The sequence below is a fragment of the Salvelinus fontinalis genome, chromosome 1 (assembly GCF_029448725.1).
Source record: "Salvelinus fontinalis isolate EN_2023a chromosome 1, ASM2944872v1, whole genome shotgun sequence".
Classification (NCBI taxonomy): domain Eukaryota; kingdom Metazoa; phylum Chordata; class Actinopteri; order Salmoniformes; family Salmonidae; genus Salvelinus; species Salvelinus fontinalis.
Genome location: NC_074665.1, coordinates 100588474 through 100616278, shown reverse-complemented (window position 1 = coordinate 100616278; position 27805 = coordinate 100588474). Strand labels below are relative to the sequence as shown.

At 39.8% G+C, this 27805-nt stretch overlaps 1 protein-coding gene across 1 annotated transcript in view; it reads right to left on the bottom strand.

The window, feature by feature from the left end:
• LOC129862304 (protein eyes shut homolog) overlaps positions 1 to 27805 on the bottom strand; it is a 344128-nt gene that overhangs the window by 14109 nt on the left and 302214 nt on the right. Inside the window, exons 25-28 of the mRNA XM_055933847.1 lie at positions 23537 to 23703; positions 22016 to 22160; positions 8320 to 8494; positions 2206 to 2378 (exon numbers count right to left, since the gene is read on the bottom strand). Coding sequence (XP_055789822.1) covers positions 2206 to 2378; positions 8320 to 8494; positions 22016 to 22160; positions 23537 to 23703 — 660 coding nt within the window. The remainder of the gene's footprint in view (positions 1 to 2205; positions 2379 to 8319; positions 8495 to 22015; positions 22161 to 23536; positions 23704 to 27805) is intronic.

The following is a 27805-nucleotide window of genomic DNA, read 5'->3' as shown; positions in this document are numbered from 1 at the left end:
CACTACTTTTATTTATGAGAGTTATTGACATGTTGAATGCACCGAGCTCTGTCTAAACTACTGGCACACAGCTCGCACACCCATGCATACCCCACAAGACATGCCACAAGAGGTCTCTTCACAGTTCCCAAGTCCAGAACAGACTATGGGAGGCACACAGTACTACATAGAGCCATGACTACATGGAACTCTATTCCACATCAAGTAACTGACGCAGCAGTAAAATTAGATTTAAAAAACAGATAAAAAACACCTTATGGAACAGCGGGACTGTGAAGTAACACAAACAAAGGCACAGACACATACAAACACACACACACGATAACATACATAGACATTGATTTAGTACTGTAGATATGTGGTAGTGGTGGAGTAGGGGCCTGAGGGCACATAGTGTGTTGTGAAATCTGTGAATGTATTATAATGTTTTTAAAATTGTATAAACTGCCTTAATTTTGCGGGACCCCAGGAAGAGTAGCTGCTACTTTGGTAACAGTTAATGGGGATCCATAATAAATACAAATACACCATCACACCTCCTCCTCCATGCTTCCCGGTGGGAACCACACATGCGGAGATCATCCATTCAACTACTCTGCATCTCACAAAGACACGGCGGTTGAAACCAAAAATCTCCAATTTGGAATCATCAGATCAAAGGACAGATTTCCACCGGTCTAATGTCCATTGCTCGTGTTTCTTGGCCCAAGCAAGTCTCTTCTTCTTATTGGTGTCCTTTAGTAGTGGTTTCTATGCAGCAATTCGACCATGAAGGCCTGATTCACTCAGTCTCCTCTGAACAGTTGATGTTGAGATGTGTCTGTTACTTGAACTCTGTGAAGCCTTTATTTGGGCTGCAATTTCTGGGGCTGGTATCTCTAATGAACGTATCCTCTGCAGCAGAGGTAACTGGGTCTTCCTGTGGCGGTCCTCATGAGAGCCAGTTTCATCATAACGCTTGATGGTTTTTAGGACTGCACTTAAAGAAACTTTCAAAGTTCTTGACATTTTCCAGACTAAGACTTGAAGGTCAGTCAAAGTAATAATGGACTGTCGTTTCTCTTTGGTTATTTGAGCTGTTCTTGCCATAATATGGACTCGGCCTTTTACCAAATAGGGCTATATTCTGTATAACACCCCTACCTTGTCACAACACAGCTGATTGGCTCAAACACATTAAGAAGGAAATAAATTCCACAAATTAACTTTTAACAAGGCACACCTGCTAATTGAAATGCATTCCAGGTGACTACCTCATGAAGCTGGTTGAGAGAATTACAAGAGTGTCCAAAGTCATCAAGGCAAAGGGTGGCTACTTTGAAGAATTTAAAATCTAAAATATATTTTGATTTGTTTAAAACTTTTTTGGTTACTACATAATTCCATATGTGTTATTTCATAGTTTTGATGTCTTCACTATTATTCTACAATGTAGAAAATAGTAAAAATAAAGAAAAACCCTTTAATGGGTAGGTTTGTCCAAACTTTTGACTGGTACTGTATATATTTCTTTGTGTCAAGCTATCAATCAAAGCAGAAAGGAAAATGGTTATATGAGAGGGACTGAGATCTATTAATTTGATGTAATTACATTTTAAAACCATGTAAATGGATACTATAGGATAATGGGGAAAAAATGTATACCAACGTTTTGGTCTCAATAGACCATCAGTGTTTTACGGAGAGTTTAACAGAAAGGTTAACAGAGAGGTTAACAGAGAGGTTAACAGAAGGCTTAACAGAGAGCTTAACGGAGAGTTTAACGGAGAGGTTAACAGAGAGTTTAATGGAGAGGTTTACAGAGAGGTTAACAGGGAGTTTAACAGAAAGGTTAACAGAGAAGTTAACAGAGCGTTTAAGAGAGTTTAACAGAAGCCTTAACAGAGAGCTTAACGGAGAGTTTAACAGAGAGCTTAACAGAGAGTTTAATGGAGGTATTAACAGAGAGGTTAATCGCTTTCTTTTTCATATTTTTTTGGAACAAACTGGTTGGGTTGGTTGGTTATTATTTTGACCTAATAGTATTTGGTTAGTGTTCGGTTAGTATTCTGACCTAATAGTATTTGGTTAGTGTTTGGTCAGTATTCTGACCTGATAGTATTTGGTTAGTGTTTGGTCAGTATTCTGACCTGATAGTATTTGGTTAGTGTTTGGTCAGTATTCTGACCTAATAGTATTTGGTTAGTGTTTGGTCAGTATTCTGACCTTGCTGACAGTGCAGTCCGCCGGTACCCAAGGGGCAGAGGCAGGTGTATCCGTCTGGAAGGGGTACGCAGGTGGAACCACGGGCACACAATGGAGGGGGGCGGTGTTCAGTGTCGCACACAGACACGGTCTCAGAGCAGAGTGCTCCCTTCCAGCCGAATGGGCACTGGCAGCTAGGAGAGAGAGGAACACATGGGTTAGGGTTACTGGCAGCTAGGGGAGAGAGTAACATATGGGTTAGGGTTACTATTAGCTAGGGGAGAGAGAACACATGGGGTAGGGTTACTGGCAGCTAGGGGAGAGAGGAACACATGGGTTAGGGTTACTGGCAATTAGGGGAGAGAGGAACACATGAGTTAGGGTTACTGGCAGCTAGAGGAGAGAGGAACACATGGGTTAGGGTTACTGGCATCTAGGGGAGAGAGGAACACATGGGTTAGGGTTACTGGCAGCTAGGGGAGAGAGTAACATATGGGTTAGGGTTACTATTAGCTAAGGGAGAGAGGAACACATGGGTTAGGGTTACTGGCATCTAGGGGAGAGAGGAACACATGGGTTAGGGTTACTGGCAGCTAGGGGAGAGAGGAACACATGGGTTAGGGTTACTGGCAGCTAGGGGAGAGAGGAACACATGAGTTAGGGTTACTGGCATCTAGGGGAGAGAAGAACACATGGGTTAAGGTAACTAGCAGCTAGGGGAGAGAGGAACACATGGGTTAGGGTTACTGGCAGCTAGGGAAGAGAGGAACACATGGGTTAGGGTTACTGGCAGCTAGGGGAGAGAGGAACACATGGGTTAGGGTTACTGGCAGCTAGGGGAGAGAGGAACACATGGGTTAAGGTAACTAGCAGCTAGGGGAGAGAGGAACACATGGGTTAGGGTTACTGGCAGCTAGGGGAGAGAGGAACACATGGGTTAGGGTTACTGGCAGCTAGGGGAGAGAGGAACACATGGGTTAGGGTTACTGGCAGCTAGGGGAGAGAGGAACACATGATTTAGGGTTACTGGCAGCTAGGGGAGAGAGAAACACATGGGTTAGGGTTACTGGCAGCTAGGGGAGAGAGGAACACACGAGTTCGGGTTACTGTCATCTAGGGGAGAGAGGAACACATGGGTTAGGGTTACTGGCAGCTAGGGGAGAGAGGAACACATGAGTTAGGGTTACTGGCAGCTAGGGTAGAGAGGACACATAGGTTAGGGTTACTGGCAGCTAGGGGAGATGTCATGAGGTTTACTTAACATCAGAAAACCTACTTCTACTACTGGCACAGACAGTGCTGCTAGTCGTGCTACTGTGGAGAGCAGAATGACATGGAGTACTACTAGTAATACTCTAGTACAGAGGACTGGCTTACTACTGGTGATACTGTAGTACACGGGACTTCTTATTACTAGTAATACTGTAGTACAGGGGACTGGCTTACTACTAGTAATACTGTAGTACAGGAGACTGGCTTACTACTAGTAATACTCTAGTACAGGGACTGGCTTACTACTGGTGATACTGTAGTACACGGGACTTCTTATTACTAGTAATACTGTAGTACAGGGGACTGGCTTACTACTAGTAATACTGTAGTACAGGAGACTGGCTTACTACTAGTAATACTGTAGTACAGGGGACTGGCTTATTACTAGTAATACTGTAGTACAGGGGAGTTCTTACTACTAGTAATACTGTAGTACAGAGGACTGGCTTACTACTGGTGATACTGTAGTACACGGGACTTCTTATTACTAGTAATACTGTAGTACAGGGGACTGGCTTACTACTAGTAATACTGTAGTACAGGAGACTGGCTTACTACTAGTAATACTGTAGTACAGGGGACTGGCTTATTACTAGTAATACTGTAGTACAGGGGAGTTCTTACTACTAGTAATACTGTAGTACAGGGGACTTCTTACTACTAGTGATACTGTAGTACAGAGGACTTCTTATTACTAAGTAATACTGTAGTGCAGGGACTGGCTTACTACTAGTAATACTGTAGTACAGGGACTGGCTTACTACTAGTAATACTGTAGTACAGAGGACTGGCTTACTACTAGTAATACTGTAAAACAGGGGACTGGCTTACTACTAGTAATACTGTAAAACAGGGGACTGGCTTACTACTAGTAATGATCTACAGAGTCTATAGATGGTGATGATACATCTACAGAGTCTATAGATGGTGATGATACATCTACAGAGTCTATAGGTGGTGATGATACATCTACAGAGTCTATAGGTGGTGATGATACATCTACAGAGTCTATAGGTGGTGATGATACATCTACAGAGTCTATAGATGGTGATGATACATCTACAGAGTCTATAGATGGTGATGATACATCTACAGAGTCTATAGATGGTGATGATACATCTACAGAGACTACAGATGGTGATGATACATCTACAGAGACTATAGATGGTGATGATACATCTACAGAGTCTACAGATGGTGATGATACATCTACAGAGTCTATAGGTGGTGATGATACATCTACAGAGACTATAGATGGTGATGATACATCTACAGAGTCTATAGGTGGTGATGATACATCTACAGAGACTACAGATGGTGATGATACATCTACAGAGTCTACAGATGGTGATGATACATCTACAGAGAATATAGGTGGTGATGATACATCTACAGAGACTATAGGTGGTGACGATACATCTACAGAGACTACAGATGGTGATGATACATCTACAGAGTCTACAGATGGTGATGATACATCTACAGAGAATATAGGTGGTGATGATACATCTACAGAGACTACAGATGGTGATGATACATCTACAGAGTCTACAGATGGTGATGATACATCTACAGAGGCTATAGGTGGTGACGATACATCTACAGAGACTACAGATGGTGATGATACATCTACAGAGTCTACAGATGGTGATGATACATCTACAGAGAATATAGGTGGTGATGATACATCTACAGAGACTACAGATGGTGATGATACATCTACAGAGTCTACAGATGGTGATGATACATCTACAGAGGCTATAGATGCATGTGATGATACATCTACAGAGTCTATAGATGGTGATGATACATCTACAGAGTCTATAGATGGTGATGATACATCTACAGAGTCTATAGGTGGTGATGATACATCTACAGAGACTATAGATGGTGATGATACATCTACAGAGTCTATAGGTGATGATATATCTACAGAGTCTATAGGTGGTGATGATACATCTACAGAGTCTATAGATGGTGATGATACATGTACAGAGTTTATAGATGGTGATGATACATCTACAGAGTCTATAGATGGTGATGATACATGTACAGAGTTTATAGATGGTGATGATACATCTACAGAGTATATAGGTGGTGATGATACATCTACAGAGTCTATAGATGGTGATGATACATCTACAGAGTCTATAGGTGATGATATATCTACAGAGTCTATAGGTGGTGATGATACATCTACAGAGTCTATAGGTGGTGACGATACATCTACAGAGTATATAGGTGGTGATGATACATCTACAGAGACTATAGGTGGTGATACATCTACAGAGTATATAGGTGGTGATGATACATCTACAGAGTATATAGGTGGTGATGATACATCTACAGAGTCTATAGGTGGTGACGATACATCTACAGAGTCTATAGGCGATGATATATCTACAGAGTCTATAGGTGGTGATGATATATCTACAGAGACTATAGGTGGTGATGATACATCTACAGAGTCTATAGGTGGTGACGATACATCTACAGAGTCTATAGATGGTGATGATACATCTACAGAGTCTATAGGTGATGATATATCTACAGAGTCTATAGGTGGTGATGATACATCTACAGAGTCTATAGGTGGTGATGATACATCTACAGAGTCTATAGGTGGTGATGATACATCTACAGAGTCTATAGATGGTGATGATATATCTACAGAGTCTATAGGTGGTGATGATACATCTACAGAGTCTATAGATGGTGATGATACATCTACAGAGTCTATAGGTGGTGATGATACATCTACAGAGACTATCGGTGGTGATGATACATCTACAGAGTCTATAGGTGGTGATGATACATCTACAGAGTCTATAGGTGGTGATGATACATCTACAGAGACTATAGGTGGTGATGATACATCTACAGAGTCTATAGGTGGTGATGATACATCTACAGAGTATATAGGTGGTGATGATACATCTACAGAGACTATAGGTGGTGATGATACATCTACAGAGTCTATAGGTGGTGATGATACATCTACAGAGTATATAGGTGGTGATGATACATCTACAGAGACTATAGGTGGTGATGATACATCTACAGAGTCTATAGGTGGTGATGATACATCTACAGAGTATATAGGTGGTGATGATACATCTACAGAGTATATAGGTGGTGATGATACATCTACAGAGACTATAGGTGGTGATGATACATCTACAGAGTCTATAGGTGGTGATGATACATCTACAGAGTATATAGGTGGTGATGATACATCTACAGAGACTATCGGTGGTGATGATACATCTACAGAGTCTATAGGTGGTGATGATACATCTACAGAGTCTATAGGTGGTGATGATACATCTACAGAGACTATAGGTGGTGATGATACATCTACAGAGTCTATAGGTGGTGATGATACATCTACAGAGACTATAGATGGTGATGATACATCTACAGAGTCTATAGGTGGTGATGATACATCTACAGAGTCTATAGGTGGTGATGATACATCTACAGAGTATATAGGTGGTGATGATACATCTACAGAGACTATCGGTGGTGATGATACATCTACAGAGTCTATAGGTGGTGATGATACATCTACAGAGACTATCGGTGGTGATGATACATCTACAGAGTCTATAGGTGGTGATGATACATCTACAGAGACTATAGATGGTTATGATACATCTACAGAGTATATAGATGGTGATGATACATCTACAGAGTATATAGGTGGTGATGATACATCTACAGAGACTATAGGTGGTGATGATACATCTACAGAGACTATAGGTGGTGATGATACATCTACAGAGTATATAGGTGGTGATGATACATCTACAGTGAATTACTAAGAGTTATTATATCTTCACCAACTACATTACATTTTGCAATTATTGTGTGAATGAATCCACTATTGCCTGCACTGCAGTGTATCTCATTCATTAACATCGAGTCCTAAACACACAGCTCCTTGCTCTGATGATGCTGTTCTCAACAATATAGACAGATAAGTCTCTCCTGAGTAGAAGAAACTAAAACCAACTGATCTAGGATCAGGTCCCCCCCCCTGTCCATATAATCTTGTTCATTATGAGCTAAAAGGCTAAGCTGATTCCAAACACATGTTAGGAATCTGGACCTCTATTCACAAAACATCTCAGAGTAGGAGTGCTTTTTATATCATAATGAACAAGAACACATGGGCATTGGGGACCTGATCCTAGATCAGCACTTGTACAGGCTGAAATAGAATTCTCCACCTATCTCCTGGTCAACCTAGCCAACCATGATTAATAGGACTAACAGTGGTACAGTCATACCCATTCATTTGCCTCCATGTTGAGCAGTGATTTATGTCTCTAAAGCCTCTCATTTCTGGGATAATAACATTGATTACCCCAGCCGGAGGAGGCCTGATGCCCACTAAGCCCTTGGTCTGACATGCAACATCAATACATGGTCCTGTTTCCTCAGTCTCGCCATAGAGATGGATAGAGGGAGCACTTGCCACAAAGACTGTTTTAGCGTGGGCATTTTCTGAGTCTCACTGATAGAAGGTTTATAGAAGAAACCACGAGCCCCCCCCCCCCCCCCCCCCCCGCAACAGTACACTTCAATCAACTCTATATATGACCAGCCTCAGCCTACATCTCTGGTCAAGTCATATTATGCAGAGACATCATTGTAGCCACTTAACTCAATAATAATAATACCACAGTCACATACCATGGGCTTCATGTGTTACTGTAAAGCACTTTGGGAGATATATTGTGGTAGAAAGGGCAATATAAATCAATCTGATTAATTGATTACAAGCATAACAATGGGACATCCTGGTTTAAAGAACGGTTCAATAAAATAAAAGAATCAATGAAAATGTAGTGTACATACTAGACAGAGGATCCAGAGTCCACACAGGTTCCTCCGTTCCTGCACGTCACCAGGGTGCAGGGTGTGACCCCGCACTGACCCACGCTACGGCCAGAGTTAGGATGACCCTCAGGCTTCCCCAACGCTATGAACTTCCCGTCTCTCCTCGTCCGAAACTCCAGATCAAATATGCAACCTGTGAAATAACACAGAAAAAAATCCACTCAAACCGAGGAGACAAACAGTGTGTGTAATTAAGCAGACATTTCTCGGAACTCCACATCGTTCAAATAGGAAACCTTTTAAATCCCAAAACACATAACTATAACTCATTGCTTCAGGGAAACAACAGCAGCATGACAGTTTGTCTTCAAACTGTCCATATTAGGACATCCTCAGTCAAAAGAAGCTGGGGTGACTTAGGATGTCCTAATATGGACACCGTACAGAACATACCCACTCAAACTGTCTTTCTTTCTGTCAGAGAGAAGTCTTTCATTGTAGTTGACAGTGATCTAATGGGATGACAGTTTGAAGACTAAAAATGAATGCTTCTGTTGTTTCCCTGAAGCAATGAGAATCAAAGGTAACAGGGCTGGGGGAAAAAATAAATATATTATAAATATATTTAAAAAAAAATAAATGAATAAATAAAAAACACGCGCACACACACACACACACACACACACACACACACACACACACACACACACACACACACACACACACACACACACACACACACACACACACACACACACACACACACACACACACACACACACACACACACACACACACACACACACACACACACACACGAAGGTATTCAAACCCCTTGACTTTTTCCACATTTTGTTGTGTTACAGCCTGAATTTAAAATGGGTTACATTTAGATTTTTTTGGTCACTGGCCTACACACAATACCTCATAATGTTATGTTTTACTACATCTTTTTTACAAGTTAATGAAAAATGATAAGCTGAAATGTCTTGAGTCAACAAGTATTCAACCCCTTTGTTATGGCAAGCCTAAATACGTTCAAGAGTAAAAATGTGCTTAACAAGTCACATAATAAGTTGCATGGACTCACTCTGTGTGCAATAATAGTGCTTAAACAAGATTTGACACATCTCTGTACCCCACACATACAATGATCTGTAAGGTACCTCAGTCTAGCAGTGAATTTCAAACACAGATTCAACCACAAAGACCAGTGAGGTTTTCCAGTGCCTTGCAAAGAAGGGCACCTACTGATAGATGGCAAAAAAGCAGACATTGAATATCCCTTTCAGCATAGTAAAGTAATTAATTACACTTTGGATGGTGTATCAATACACTCGTTCACTACACAGAAACAGGCGTCATTCCTAACTCAGTTGCTGGAGAAGAAAGAAACCACTCTGGGATTTCACCATGTTGCCAATGGTGACTTTAAAACAGTTGCAGAGTTTAATGGCTGTGATTGGAGATAACTGAGGCTGGATCAACAACATTGTAGTTACTCCACAATACTAACATAAATGACAAGAGTGAAAAGAAGGAAGACTGTTTTGGAACATGGCAGCAAAGTTACACTGCAAAAAATGTGGCAAAATAATTCACTTTATGTCCTGGATACAAAGTGCTATGTTAGGGGCAAATCCAATACATTATTAAGTACCACTGTCCATATTTTCAAACACAGTGGTGGCTGCATCATGTTATGTGTATGCATGTAATCGTTAAGGACTGGGGAGTTGTTCAGGGTAAAAAATAAACAGAATGGAGCTAAGAACAGGTAAAATCCTAGAGGAAAACCTGGTTCAGTCTGCTCCCCACCAAACACTGGGAGATCAACTCACCTTTCAGCAGGACAATAACCTAGGCCAAATCTATACAGGAGTTGCTTACCAAGAAGACAGTGAATGTTCCTGAGTGGCCGAGTTACAGTTTTGACTTAAATCTATTGAAAATATATGGCAAGACATGAAAATGGTTATCTAGCAAGGATCAACAACCAATTTGACAGTGCTTTAATTATTTTTTAAAGAATAATGGGCAAATGTTACACAATCTAAGTGTGAAAAGCTCTTAGAGACGGTCTCTTAGAGACAGGTGAAATCGCTGCCAAAGGTGCTTCTACAAAGTATTGACTCAGGGGTGTGGATAATTATGTAAATAAAATACACTATATATACAAAAGTATGTGGACATACAATGACATTCTAGAGACGATTCTGTGCTTTCAACTTTGTGGCAACAGTTTGACCTTTCCCGTTTCAGCATGACAATGCCCCTGTGCATAAAGCAAGGTCCATACCGAAATGGTTTGTCGAGATCGGTGTGGAAGAACTTGACTGGCCTGCACAGAGCCCTGACCTCAACCTCATCAAACACCTTTGGGATGAAGTGGAACACCGACTGCGAGCCAGGCCTAATCGCCCAACATCAGTGCCCAACCTCACTAATGCTCTTGTGGCTGAATGGAAGCAAGTCCCTGTAGCAATGTTCCAACATCTAGTGGAAAGCCTTCCCAGAAGAGTGGAGGCTGTTATAGTAGCAAAGGGGGGACCAACTCCATATTAATACCCATGATTTTGGAATGAGATGTTCTTCGAGCAGTGTCCACATACTTTTGGTCATGTAGTGTATTTCTGTATTTCATTTTCAATACATTTGCAAACATTTCTAAAAACATGTTTCACTTTGTCATTATGGGGTATTTACATTTAAGTCATTTAGCAGACGCTCTTATCCAGAGCGACTTACAAATTGGGTATTGTGTGTAGATGAGTGAAACAAAAATCTATGTAATAAATGTTGAATTCAGGCTGTAACAACAAAATGTGGAATAAGTCAAGGGGTATGAATACTTTCTGAAGGCAATGTGCTCACACACATGATTCTTTCATATATTTTTTAAAAAGCCAGAAAAAATGAAGAGTACTATTTCCACATGGTGTTGGGCCATAATAATGACTTCATGTTAATGACTTTATGTTAATGACTTCATGTTCATGTTTGTGTATAGTTGTTGCAAGGGTTAGGGTAAGGTTTATTGTAATTTGTATTAACAAAAACACAAAGAAAATGGGTCAGTGAAGGTTTGAGCCAGTCATTGAATATTTATATTAAAGGTTGGAAATAAAGGATATGCTGTAATTCACTCTCTGCATATCTCTCTCCATTAAATGGTCATTTTACATATTTGCTAGGATGAAATCTCTGCATAGACTAGCAGTTAGGTTAAATCCAACATAATAGGAGGATTCTGAATTATTTTCACACAAAAGCACATTCACCCAAATTCACTCTCTCCTTCCTGTGATTTATATTCTGTCTTTACTGAAACAGGGCAAATATTTTGTCTACTGCAACAGGGCAAATATTCTGTCTACTGAAACAGGAGAAATATTCTGTCTACTGCAACAGGAGAAATATTCTGTCTACTGCAACACGAGAAATATTCTGTCTACTGCAACAGGAGAAATATTCTGTCTACTGCAACAGGAGAAATATTCTGTCTTCTGCAACAAGGCAAATATTCTGTCTACTGCAACAGTGGAGAAATATTCTGTCTACTGCAACAGGAGAAATATTCTGTCAACTGCAACATTAGAAATATTCTGTCTACTGCAACATGGGAAATATTCTGTCTACTGCAACAGGAGAAATATTCTGTCTACTGCAACATGGGAAATATTCTGTCTACTGCAACAGGAGAAATATTCTGTCTACTGCAACAGGAGAAATATTCTGTCTACTGCAACAGGAGAAATATTCTGTCTACTGCAACATGGGAAATATTCTGTCTACTGCAACAGGAGAAATATTCTGTCTACTGCAACAGGAGAAATATTCTGTCTACTGCAACAGGAGAAATATTCTGTCTACTGCAACAGGAGAAATATTCTGTCTACTGCAACAGGAGAAATATTCTGTCTACTGCAACAGGAGAAATATTCTGTCTACTGCAACATGGGAAATATTCTGTCTACTGCATCAGGAGAAATATTCTGTCTACTGCAACAGGAGAAATATTCTGTCTACTGCAACATGGGAAATATTCTGTCTACTGCATCAGGAGAAATATTCTGTCTACTGCAACAGGAGAAATATTCTTTCTACTGCAACAGGAGAAATATTCTGTCTACTGCAACAGGAGAAATATTCTGTCTACTGCAACATGGGAAATATTCTGTCTACTGCAACAGGATAAATATTCTGTCTACTGCAACAGGATAAATATTCTGTCTACTGCAACATGGGAAATATTCTGTCTACTGCAACAGGAGAAATTGTCTGTCTACTGCAACAGGAGAAATATTCTGTCTACTGCAACAGGAGAAATATTCTGTCTACTGCAACAGGGCGAATATTATGTATTTACTGCAACAGGGGAAATATTCTGTCTACTGAAACAGGAGAAATATTCTGTCTACTGCAACAAGGCAAATATTCTGTCTACTATAACAGGGGAAATATTCTGTCTACTGCAAAAGGAGAAATATTCTGTCTACTGCAACAGGAGAAATATTCTGTCTACTGCAACAGGAGAAATATTCTGTCTACTGCAACAGGAGAAATATTCTGTCTACTGCAACAGGAGAAATATTCTGTCTACTGCAACAGGAGAAATATTCTGTCTACTGCAACAGGAGAAATATTCTGTCTACTGCAACAGGTGACATATTCTGTCTACTGCAACAGGTGACATATTCTGTCTACTGCAACAGGTGACATATTCTGTCTTGGGGAAATATTGTGTCTACTCCAACAGTGGAAATATTCTGTCTACTGCAACAGGGGAAATATTCTGTCTACTACAACAGGGGAAATATTCTGTCTACTACAACAGGGGAAATATTCTGTCTACTACAACAGGGGAAATATTCTGTCTTGGGGAAATATTGTGTCTACTGCAACAGTGGAAATATTCTGTCTACTGCAACAGGGGAAATATTCTGTATACTACAACAAGGGAAATATTATGTCTACTGCAACAGGGGAAATATTCTGTCTATTGCAACAGGGGAAACAGTCTGCCGACTGCAACAGGGGAAATAGTCTGACTACTGCAACGGGGAATATTATGTCTACTGCAACAGGGGAAATATTCTGTCTACTGCAACAGGAGAAATATTCTGTCTACTGCAACAGGAGAAATATTCTGTCTACTGCAACAGGGGAAATATTCTGTATACTGCAACAGGGGAAATATTCTGTCTACTGCAACAGGAGAAATAGTCTGTCTACTGCAACAGGATAAATATTCTGTCTACTGCAACAGGAGAAATATTCTGTCTACTGCAATAGGAGAAATATTCTGTCTACTGCAACAGGGGGAATATTATGTCTACTGCAACAGGGGAAATATTCTGTCTACTGCAACAGGAGAAATATTCTGTCTACTGCAACAGGAGAAATATGTCTACTGCAACAGGGGAAATAGTCTGTCTACTGCAACAGGGGAAATATTCTGTCTACTACAACAAGGGAAATATGTCTACTGCAACAGGGGAAATATTCTGTCTACTGCAACAGGAGAAATATTCTGTCTACTGCAACAGGGGGAATATTATGTCTGCCGCAACAGGAGAGATATTCTGTCTACTGCAACAGTGGAAATATTCTGTCTACTGCAACAGGGGAAATATTCTGTCTACTGCAACAGGGGAAATATTCTGTCTACTGCAACAGGGGAAATATTCTGTCTACTGCAACAGGGGAAATATTCTGTCTACTACAACAAGGGAAATATGTCTACTGCAACAGGGGAAATAGTCTGTCTACTGCAACAGGAGAAATATTCTGTCTACTGCAACAGGAGAAATATTCTGTCTACTGCAACAGGGGGAATATTATGTCTACCGCAACAGGAGAAATATTCTGTCTACTGCAACAGTGGAAATATTCTGTCTACTGCAACAGGGGAAATATTCTGTCTACTGCAACAGGGGAAATATTCTGTCTACTACAACAAGGGAAATATTGTGTCTACTGCAACAGGGGAAATAGTCTGTCTACTGCAACAGGAGAAATATTCTGTCTACTGCATCAGGAGAAATATTCTGTCTACTGCAACAGGGGTAATATGATGTATTTACTGCTACAGGGGACATATCATGTCTACTGCAACAGGGGAAGTATTCTGTCTACTGCAACATGATAAATATTCTGTCTACTGCAACAGGAGAAATATTCTGTCGACTGCAACAGGGGAAGTTGCATAGAAAATATTTGTTTGGTCTGTATCTGCGGACCACTAGGTCTGTGTCCCAAATGACACCCTATTTCCTATGGGCCCTGGTCAGAAGTAGTGCACTATCAAGGGAATAGGGAGTCATTTGGGACGCACACTGTCTACTATAAATATAAATCCTCCAGAACACACTAGCCTAGGCTTGGAAACCAGCTCTCTCTCTCACACACACATGCAAACAACACACAGACCCTTGCCTAGACACACCATCTCTGCATTGTGCGCAGACCCCCTTCTCGCTCTCTCTGCAGCATTAGTCATTGGAATAAACAGGACGCTGTGGAAATGTCATGTTCACGCAGGAATTTTCATGGCATGATGCCGTCTCTAGCTCTACCTTGTGTGTGTGTGTGTGTGTATGTGTGTGTGTGTGTGTGTGTGTGTGTGTGTGTTTCCAGCCCTGTTACCTTTGATTCTCATTGCTTCAGGGAAACAACAGAAGCATTCATTTTTAGTCGTCAAACTGTCATCCCATTAGATCACTGTCAACTACAATGAAAGACTTCTGTGTGCGCATGCATATGTGTGTGTGTGTGTGTTGCCAAACTGCAAATATATACTGTCGTCAACAATTACAGATGGTTAAAGAGGATGATGAGGGTGATGTTTGCCATTAGATAAGAGGATGATGAGGGTGATGTTTGGTATTAGATAAGAGGATGAGGAGGGTGATGTCTGGGTGATGTCTGGTATTAGATAAGAGGATGAGGAGGGTGATGTTTGGTATTAGATAAGAGGATGAGGAGGGTGATGTTTGGTATTAGATGAGAGGATGATGAGGGTGATGTTTGGGTGATATCTGGTATTAGATAAGAGGATGAGGAGGGTGATGTCTGGGTGATGTCTGGTATTAGATAAGAGGATGAGGAGGGTGATGTTTGGTATTAGATAAGAGGATGAGGAGGGTGATGTTTGGTATTAGATAAGAGGATGATGAGGGTGATGTTTGGGTGATATCTGGTATTAGATAAGAGGATGAGGAGGGTGATGTTTGGGTGATATCTGGTATTAGATAAGAGGATGAGGAGGGTGACGTTTGGTATTAGATAAGAGGATGATGAGGGTGATGTTTGGTATTAGATAAGAGGATGAGGAGGGTGATGTCTGGGTGATGTCTGGTATTAGATAAGAGGATGAGGAGGGTGATGTTTGGTATTAGATAAGAGGATGAGGAGGGTGATGTCTGGTATTAGATAAGAGGATGATGAGGGTGATGTTTGGTATTAGATAAGAGGATGTGGAGGGTGATGTCTGGTATTAGATAAGAGGATGAGGAGGGTGATGTTTGGGTGATATCTGGTATTAGATAAGAGAATGAGGAGGGTGATGTTTGGTATTGGATAAGAGGATGAGGAGGGTGATGTTTGGTATTAGATAAGAGGATGATGAGGGTGATGTTTGGGTGATATCTGGTATTAGATAAGAGGATGAGGAGGGTGATGTTTAGGTGATATCTGGTATTAGATAAGAGAATGAGGAGGGTGATGTTTGGTATTGGATAAGAGGATGAGGAGGGTGATGTTTGGTATTAGATAAGAGGATGATGAGGGTGATGTTTGGTATTAGATAAGAGGATGATGAGGGTGATGTTTGGTATTAGATAAGAGGATGTGGAGGGTGATGTCTGGTATTAGATAAGAGGATGAGGAGGGTGATGTCTGGTATTAGATAAGAGGATGAGGAGGGTGATGTCTGGGTGATGTCTGGTATTAGATAAGAGGATGAGGAGGGTGATGTTTGGTATTAGATAAGAGGATGAGGAGGGTGATGTTTGGTATTAGATAAGAGGATGATGAGGGTGATGTTTGGGTGATATCTGGTATTAGATAAGAGGATGAGGAGGGTGATGTTTGGTATTAGATAAGAGGATGAGGAGAGTGATGTTTGGTATTAGATAAGAGGATGAGGAGGGTCATGTCTGGTATTAGATAAGATGATGAGGAGGGTGATGTCTGGGTGATGTTTGGTATTAGATAAGAGGATGAGGAGGGTGATGTCTGGTATTAGATAAGAGGATGAGGAGGGTGATGTTTGGTATTAGATAAGAGGATGAGGAGGGTGATGTCTGGTATTAGATAAGATGATGAGGAGGGTGATGTCTGGGTGATGTTTGGTATTAGATAAGAGGATGAGGAGGGTGATGTCTGGTATTAGATAAGAGGATGAGGAGGGTGATGTTTGGTATTAGATAAGAGGATGAGGAGGGTGATATTTGGTATTAGATAAGAGTATACTGTAGATGACACTGAGGAAATTATGTTTGAGCTAACAGAGAGTTCAGGGTGTGTCCTAAATGGCACCATATTCCCTGTACAGGGCACTATTTCTGGTCAAAGGTAGTGAACTATATAGGGAATATGTTGCCATTTGAGATGCAACCCATATTGATGTCCAATCAGTCAGATCTAGAGTATCCACACCTCACATACTGTTAGAACAGCATATGCAATGACTAGACTAGCATTGTTTTAAAGGCATTATATTTCAATGAACAGACTAGCATTGTTTTAAAGGCATTATATTTCAATGAACAGACTAGCATTGTTTTAAAGGCATTATATTTCAATGACTAGACTAGCATTGTTTTAAAGGCATTATATTTCAATGAACAGACTAGCTTTGTTTTAAAGGCATTATATTTCAATGACTAGACTAGCATTGTTTTAAAGGCATTATATTTCAATGACTAGACTAGCATTGTTTTAAAGGCATTATATTTCAATGACTAGACTAGCATTGTTTTAAAGGCATTATATTTCAATGAACAGACTAGCATTGTTTAAAAGGCATTATATTTCAATGAACAGACTAGCATTGTTTTAAAGGCATTATATTTCAATGAACAGACTAGCATTGCTTTAAAGGCATTATATTTCAATGACTAGACTAGCATTGTTTTAAAGGCATTATATTTCAATGAACAGACTAGCTTTGTTTTAAAGGCATTATATTTCAATGACTAGACTAGCATTGTTTTAAAGGCATTATATTTCAATGACTAGACTAGCATTGTTTTAAAGGCATTATATTCGTCATGGACTATTAATGTCAAAACCAATGAGTTAACATAACAGTAACCTTTGACCATCTGAAGTAACTTCTTATCACTGGTGTTAAAGCTCAAATGAATTACCAGTCCCTTCAACCACATAAACATGAATAAATTACTAAACTCTCTGTGCAAACTTTGTGTTTGTCATTTGTTTTAGACAAGTATAACCCACCTATAAGAAGATCAAAAGATATTTCTGACAGTCTGATAAAAGGAAATCAACACCAGTCAGCTCTGAATGCCTGAGGCATATAGAAATCTAATCAAAACAAACTGACATTAAAGCGAAAACATTTAACAAAGGTAAAAACCAACCAGTGTGTGTATTATCTTAATGTGTCACAGCTGGATGAAATGAGAGTCTGTAAGATATGACCTTTAGTTATTATGATAAACACATTGTAGAAGTCTAAAGAAAAGCATTACAGTAATATCTTGTTAAAATCTCATTAAACATCTTGCCATCATTAAATTGGACATAATTGTTTTATTTTGAAAATCTATTTTTTTTAAACATGCAACATTTCACACTTAAATGTATATTTTATTACCATCTTGTTTAGGGCAAGCTGTTGGCATGCTTTGTGATTATTGTGTTTGATTTCAGCAGCTACGCAGACAAATACAATACGGAGGCAGCTGATGGAAAACAACAACTCAACATAGCTGATGGAGAACAACAACTCAACACAGCTGATGGAGACCAACAACTCAACACAGCTGATTGAGACCAACAACTCAACACAGCTGATGAAGACCAACAACTCAACACAGCTGATGGCGAACAACAACTCAACACAGCTGATGGAGAACAACAACTCAACACAGCTGATGGAAAACAACAACTCAACACAGCTGATGGAGAACAACAACTCAACACAGCTGATGGAAAACAACAACTCAACACAGCTGATGGAAAACAACAACTCAACACAGCTGATGGAGACCAACAACTCAACACAGCTGATGGAGAACAACAACTCAACACAGCTGATGGAGACCAACAACTCAACACAGCTGATGGAAAACAACAACTCAACACAGCTGATGGAGACCAACAACTCAACACAGCTGATAGAGACCAACAAGTTAACACAGCTGATGGAGACCAACAACTCAACACAGCTGATGGAGAACAACAACTCAACAACAGAATATGAATTATATTTCTATGCATTCAACCCCTTTCCCCAACTCATTTTACTAGCGTTCTCTCCAGGGGTTGGACTTGTACATCAAACTGCCTCACGCTACAGAAAAAGGCAATATATCTCCTGCCCTATGGGCCATTCTATCTGGACAAGGCTACTCACGCTACAGAAACAGGAAATAGTTATCATGCCCTAGGGCCATTCTGTCTGGGACAAGGCTACTTCATTATCCTGTGATCCAGGAAGAATCAACATGGCCACAACAAACACATCTCAACGTGGCAACAAACACATCTCAACGTGGCCACAACAAACACATCTCAACGTGGCCACAACAAACACATCTCAACGTGGCCACAACAAACACATCTCAATGTGGCCACAACAAACACATCTCAACATGGCCACAAACACATCTCAACGTGGCCACAACAAACACATCTCAACGTGGCCACAACAAACACATCTCAACGTGCCCACAACAAACACATCTCAACGTGGCCACAACAAACACATCTCAACGTGGCCACAACAAACACATCTCAACGTGGCCACAACAAACACATCTCAACGTGGCCATAACAAACACATCTCAACGTGGCAACAAACAAACACATCTCAACGTGGCAACAAACACATCTCAACGTGGCAACAACAAACACATCTCAACGTGGCCACAACAAACACATCTCAACGTGGCCACAACAAACACATCTCAACATGGCCACAAACACATCTCAACGTGGCCACAACAAACACATCTCAACGTGGCCACAACAAACACATCTCAACGTGGCCACAACAAACACATCTCAACGTGCCCACAACAAACACATCTCAACGTGGCCACAACAAACACATCTCAACGTGGCCACAACAAACACATCTCAACATGGCAACAAACACATCTCAACGTGGCAACAACAAACACATCTCAACGTGGCCACAACAAACACATCTCAACATGGCAACAAACACATCTCAACATGGCAACAAACACATCTCAACATGGCCACAACAAACACATCTCAACATGGCAACAAACACATCTCGACATGGCCATAACAAACACACCCACACTGCGCTGGTGCCTTTCGCTCTGGTTAGTTTGTCATTATTTGATTAGCAGCTGTAAATGAATTGACCCAGGACATGTTTAGGGATACAGCAGTAGCAGAAGTGTCTTTGTGTATATCCCAAACTGCACCCTATTCCCGATATAGTGCACCACTTTCGACCAGGGCCCATTGGGTAGTGCACCATGTAGGGAAATAGGATGCCATTTTGGATGCAAACTACTGCTAATGCTGTAACCCTAATCATGTTCTGTCTTACTTCATTTAAGCTGGACTCTGGTCGAAGTAGGAAATAGGGTGCCATTTGTGTGCCAGCTGTAGTGTCTTCCTTCCCATAGCCACCTAGTCTGTCCACAGGGGTGTGAGGATGTACCGATAACTGGTAGACAAGTGTTCACTGCCAGCCATTAGGACTGCAGGAAGGTCACACACACGCACACACGCACGCACGCACGCACGCACACGTGTCTGATTAGTTGTCATTATGTGTCTAGCAAAAAGGCTAAAGCAACATGTGATCTACCACGCCCTGGGCTCTGGCTGCTTTCTGGTTACCTGCATGGTGGGACTACAGTACAGCACCACTAACACCTAGCTACAGCAAGTCAATTGATGTGTGTGTGTGTGTGTGTGTGTGTGTGTGTGTCTGTGTCTGTGTCTGTGTCTGTGTCTGTGTCTGTGTCTGTGTCTGTGTGTGTGTGTGTGTGTGTGTGTGTGTGTGTGTGTGTGTGTGTCAGGCTTATTTTCATTCCAAAGCGTGTATGTTTATACAGAGATGATAGAATCATAGGGATGTTTGTTCAATAGAACCAAACAGACAGACGGGCTATGTCCCAAACAGTACCCTATTCCCTATTTAGTGCACTACTTTTGACCCCCATTCGGCTCTGGTCAAAAGGTAGTGCACTATATTTGGGACGCAGCAAGGGAGATTGCTCCTGTCTGCATATATAACCACCAAATGGAAAAAGACTTGTTCACCTTCATTTAAAGTACAGTGATCTTTCACAATAACAAGGCATCATTATCATCATGACAATAACCACGGTGGAGGCAGCAGCATCCTCTGCCTTAACAACTTGTGATGATATTCAATATCTGTTATTATCATTACTGTTAGTTATGGAGGTGATATCCCCACCACGCTGCCCCACTCGCATTAACAATCACAACCAACACTATACTCAGGATGCTCTGTCCCAAATGGCACGCTGTTGCCTATACACTGCACTACTTTTAAACCAGGAGGCTAATAGGGCTCTGGTCAAAAGTAGTGCACTATATGGGGAATAGGTTGCCATTTGGGATGTAATCATAGGCTTCATTAAGGGTCAGCTGGGAGCCAGTAGAATTGATTCTGATTATGACAATCATCATCTGGATGGTGCCCTTGTCTGACTGACTTATGAGAGGGCCAAATGGGATTTGCAGAGAATGCATAACTTTACAGGCGTGAAGTGATTAAAGGGCCAATCTATGATTAAAAAAACAGCTAAACTGTTAACCCGCCACTGTTTTTGGTAAACAGCTGAGGGATGGGGCTGGAGAAATGTAAAATTCATAGGCGAAGCTATGGATGCAAGGACTGACCATCCATGAGATCAAAGTGAAGTTTTAATCATGTTTTGAAGCTATACAGAGTTTTGTTTACAATTACAGTGTTTACAAACAACACAGTAAAAACAAGCTTATATTTGGGGTTGTGATGGGGTTGTGATGGGGTATGGCAGTTGAACTAAGCTCATGAGGCATTTATAAGTTATATTCCTCAACACTCAATGGCTATATATGATCAACTTAAAAGTAAAAAAAAATAAACGTACCAATCCCAGATTGCCCCTTTAAAGGACGCAGGCACAATCAACTTTGGAGCTCTATTCTAACCTCCTCTCCCCCCTCTGAATGGTGTTGCACTCCCTCTGACTGTCTGACTGTCTGCAACTAGCCTGTCACTATGCTGCTGCCACTCGACAGACGTCTAGGCCATGTTACAAACACTGTGATAAATGCTGTTGTAAAAAGGTGTTTATATACAGTTTATCAGTTTAATTTTATACTCACTATAGTCAGTAGTGGTTGTAGTAGTTAATTATAGTGGCAATACTACAGTCACTGTAATGTCTTGCCGTGAAAGCTGGTGGAGTCACTGTAATGTCTTGCCGTGAAAGCTGGTGGAGTCACTGTAATATCTTACCTTGAAAGCCATTGCGAAACCTGGATCCGAGGGGCAGTAGTTCAGGAGTATATTCATTATATCCTCCTACAAAGACTTGGCTTTGCGCGTTGAGACCTGCCAGGTGGCCTGGAGAAGAGCCTGTCCTGTTTCTCTGTCCGTCCACCTGAAAGGATACAGAAATGATTCAGTACACAATACATACTCAGGCTCTGCCTTGATGGATCCACAAAGAGAAGACTCCTGTTATAGCAGTCTGTCAATGGATCAGCAAAGAGAAGACTCCTGTTATAGCAGTCTGTCAATGGATCCACAAAGAGAAGATTCCTGTTATAGCAGTCTGTCAATGGATCAGCAAAGAGAAGACTCCTGTTATAGCAGTCTGTCAATGGATCCACAAAGAGAAGACTCCTGTTATAGCAGTCTGTCAATGGATCAGCAAAGAGAAGACTCCTGTTATAGCAGTCTGTCAATGGATCCACAAAGAGAAGATTCCTGTTATAGCAGTCTGTCAATGGATCAGCAAAGAGAAGACTCCTGTTATAGCAGTCTGTCAATGGATCAGCACAGAGAAGACTCCTGTTATAGCAGTCTGTCAATGGATCAGCAAAGAGAAGACTCCTGTTATAGCAGTCTGTAAATGGATCCACAAAGAGAAGACTCCTGTTATAGCAGTCTGTCAATGGATCAGCAAAGAGAAGACTCCTGTTATAGCAGTCTGTCAATGGATCAGCAAAGAGAAGACTCCTGTTATAGCAGTCTGTCAATGGATCAGCAAAGAGAAGACCCCTGTTATAGCAGTCTGTCAATGGATCAGCAAAGAGAAGACCCCTGTTATAGCAGTCTGTCAATGGATCAGCAAAGAGAAGACTCCTGTTATAGCAGTCTGTCAATGGAACAGCAAAGAGAAGACTCCTGTTATAGCTATCTGTCAATGGATCCACAAAGAGAAGACTCCTGTTATAGCAGTCAGTCAATGGATCCACAAAGAGAAGACTCCTGTTATAACAGTCTGTCAATGGATCAACAAAGAGAAGACTCCTGTTATAGCAGTCTGTCAATGGATCCACAAAGAGAAGACTCCTGTCATAGCAGTCTGTCAATGGATCAACAAAGAGAAGACTCCTGTTATAACAGTCTGTCAATGGATCAGCAAAGAGAAGACCCCTGTTATAGCAGTCTGTCAATGGATCAGCAAAGAGAAGACCCCTGTTATAGCAGTCTGTCAATGGATCAACAAAGAGAAGACTCCTGTTATAACAGTCTGTCAATGGATCAACAAAGAGAAGACTCCTGTTAAAGCAGTCTGTCAATGGATCCACAAAGAGAAGACTCCTGTTATAGCAGTCTGTCAATGGACATATGAGCTTAGATTCCAGTCACAGACCTCTGACCTCAGAATGGGAACAGTCATGTTTTCAGATGACAGTGCATTAAGGAACCTTTTTACAAAATGATACATATCCTAAAACATCCAAGAAACTCACACTATCGATTACACATTGTTTTCAGGGGTAGAAAGTTACTGAAAAAGCAAAGCACCTTTAACCATCCTGTTCTCCCAGATCTGCCAAAGTTCACAGTGTGGATATCGATCTCACGGTTCAGCCGGTCGCTGACCATGGTTCCCACACCAGATCCAAGGTTGAACTTGTGAACAATTCTGCCATTCCGAACCCCCAGAACTAGGAAGTCATCTCCATCAATGCCTGGAACCAAAGAATTAAAATATGGAACACATATATATACTGTATATATACAATATAGGACACATATATCATATATATAATACAGAACATATAAACTCAGCAAAAAAAGAAACATCCTCTCACTGTCAACTGCGTTCACTTTCAGCAAACTTAACATGTGTAAATATTTGTATGAACATGACAAGATTCAACAACGGAGACATAAACTGAACAAGATCCACAGACATGTGACAAACAGAAATGGAATAATGTGTCCCTGAACAAAGGTCAAAATCAAAAGTAACAGTCAGTATCTGCTGTGGCCACCAGCTGCCTTAAGTACTGCAGTGCATCTCCTCCTCATGGACTGCACCAGATTTACCAGTTCTTGCTGTGAGATGTTACCCCACTCTTCCACCAAGGCACCTGCAAGTTCCCGGACATTTCTGGGGGGAATGGCCATAGCCCTCACCCTCCAATCCAATAGGTCCCAGACGTGCTCAATGGAATTGAGATCCGGGGTCTTCGCTGGCCATGGCAGAACACTGACATTCCTGTCTTGCAGGAAATCACTCACAGAACGAGCAGTATAGCTGGTGGCATTGTCATGCTGGAGCGTCATGTCAGGATGAGCCTGCAGGAAGGGTACCACATGAGGGAGGGGGATGTCTTCCCTGTAACGCACAGCGTGCTGTGACACACCGCCCCAGACCATGATGGAACCTCCACCTACAAATCGATCCCGCTCCAAAGTACAGGCCTCGGTGTAACGCTCATTCCTTCGACGATAAACGTGAATCCGACCATTACCCCTGGTGAGACAACCCCGACTCGTCAGTGAAGAGCACTTTTTGCCAGTCCTGTCTGGTCCAGCGACGGTAAGTTTGTGCCCATAGGCGACGATGTTGCCGGTGATGTCTGGTGAGGAGCTGCCTTACAACAGGCCTACAAGCCCTCAGTCCAGCCTCTCTCAGCCTGTTGCGGACAGTCTGAGCACTGACGGAGGGATTGTGCGTTCCTGGTGTAACTCGGGTATTTGTTGTTACCATCCTGTACCTGTCGCGCAGGTGTGATGTTCGGATGTACCGATCCTGTGCAGGTATTGTTACACGTGGTCTGCCACTGCGACGATGATCAGCTGTCCGTCCTGTCTCCCTGTAGCACTGTCTTAGGCGTCTCACAGTACTGACATTGCAATTTATTGCCCTGGCCACATTTGCAGTCCTCATGCCTCCTTGCAACATGCCGAAGGCACGTTCACACAGATGAGCAAGGACCCTGAGCATCTTTCTTTTGGTGTTTTTCAGAGTCAGTAGAAAGGCCTCAGTAGTGTCCTAAGTTTTCATAACTGTGACCTTAATTGCCTACCGTCTGTAAGCTGTTAGTGTCTTAATGACCGTTCCACAGGTGCTTGTTCACTAATTGTTTATGGTTGGGAAACAGTGTTTAAACACTTTACAATGAAGATCTGTGAATTTATTTGGATTTTTACGAATTATCTTTGAAAGACAGGGTCCTGAAAAAGGGCCGTTTCTTTTTTTGCTGAGTTTAAAATATAGAACACATATCATATATACAATATAGAACACATATATACAACATAGAACACATATATACAATATAGAACACATATATACAATATTGTCAGGGTTTTCGCTGCTGGTCTTTCGAGTCAAGTGCAGGAGAGCAGAGATAGGTGATCAGGTGACTTTATTTGCCAAAAGCAATAACAGACAGGCGCAAACAGCTACAACTCAAGCCACCTGGCAAAAGTGACAAGCGCAAAATACCGTCAAGAATACAACCATAAGTTTCGCCAAAATGTCCCCAATAGGGTACAGGCAATGTCCAGGGTGAAAAAAACCAGACTGGCACGATACAATAAACACAAAACAAAACAATTCCACACAAAGACATGGGGGGAACAGAGGAATATATATATGCAGTGTGATTAGGAAATGTAAACCAGGTGTGCGGGGAACAAGACAAAACAAACGGAACAATGAAAAATGGAGCGGCGATGGCTAGAAGACCGGTGACGTTGACCGCCGAACGTCGCCCGAACAAGGAGAGGAGCCGACTTCGGCGGAAGTCATGACAAATATAGAACATGTATATACAATATAGAACACATATATCATATATACAATATAGAACACATATATCATATATACAATATAGAACACATATATCATCTATACAATATAGAACACATATATACAATATAGAACACATATATCATATATACAATATAGAACACATATATACAATATAGAACACATATATACAATATAGAACACATATATCATATATACAATATAGAACACATATATACAATATAGAACACATATATCATATATACAATATAGAACACATATATACAATATAGAACACATATATCATATATACAATATAGAACACATATATCATATATACAATATAGCACACATATATCATATATACAATATAGAACACATATATCATATATACAATATAGAACACATATATCATATATACAATATAGAACACATATATACAATATAGAACACATATATCATATATACAATATAGAACACATATATCATATATACAATATAGAACACATATATCATATATACATAATAGAACACATATATCATATATACAATATAGAACACATATATACAATATAGAACACATATATCATATATACAATATAGAACACATATATCATATATACAATATAGAACACATATATACAATATAGAACACATATATCATATATACAATATAGAACACATATATCATATATACAATATAGAACACATATATCATATATACAATATAGAACACATATATACAATATAGAACACATATATCATATATACAATATAGAACACATATATACAATATAGAACACATATATCATATATACAATATAGAACACATATATACAATATAGAACACATATATCATATATACAATATAGAACACATATATCATATATACAATATAGCACACATATATCATATATACAATATAGAACACATATATCATATATACAATATAGAACACATATATCATATATACAATATAGAACACATATATACAATATAGAACACATATATCATATATACAATATAGAACACATATATCATATATACATAATAGAACACATATATCATATATACAATATAGAACACATATATACAATATAGAACACATATATCATATATACAATATAGAACACATATATCATATATACAATATAGAACACATATATACAATATAGAACACATATATCATATATACAATATAGAACACATATATCATATATACAATATAGAACACATATATCATATATACAATATAGAACACATATATACAATATAGAACACATATATCATATATACAATATAGAACACATATATCATATATACAATATAGAACACATATATCATATATACAATATAGAACACATATATCATATATACAATATAGAACACATATATCATATATACAATATAGAACACATATTTCATATATACAATATAGAACACATATATACAATATAGAACACATATATCATATATACAATATAGAACACATATATACAATATAGAACACATATATCATATATACAATATAGAACACATATATACAATATAGAACAGATATATCATATATACAATATAAAACACATATACAATATAGAACACATACATACAATCTAGAACACATATATACAATATAGAACACATATTTCATATATACAACATAGAACAAATATATACAATATAGAACACATATATACAATATAGAACACATACACACAATATAGAGCACATATATCATATATACAATATAGAACAAATATATACAATATAGAACCCATATATACAATATAGAACACATATATACAATATAGAACACATATTTACAATATAGAACACATATATACAATATAGAACACATATATACAATATAGAACACATATATACAATATAGAACACATATACACATTAAAAGATTTAGATGCACTATTGTAAAGTGGCTGTTCCACTGGATATCATAAGGTGAATGCACCAATTTGTAAGTCGCTCTGGATAAGAGCGTCTGCTAAATGACTTAAATGTAAATGTAA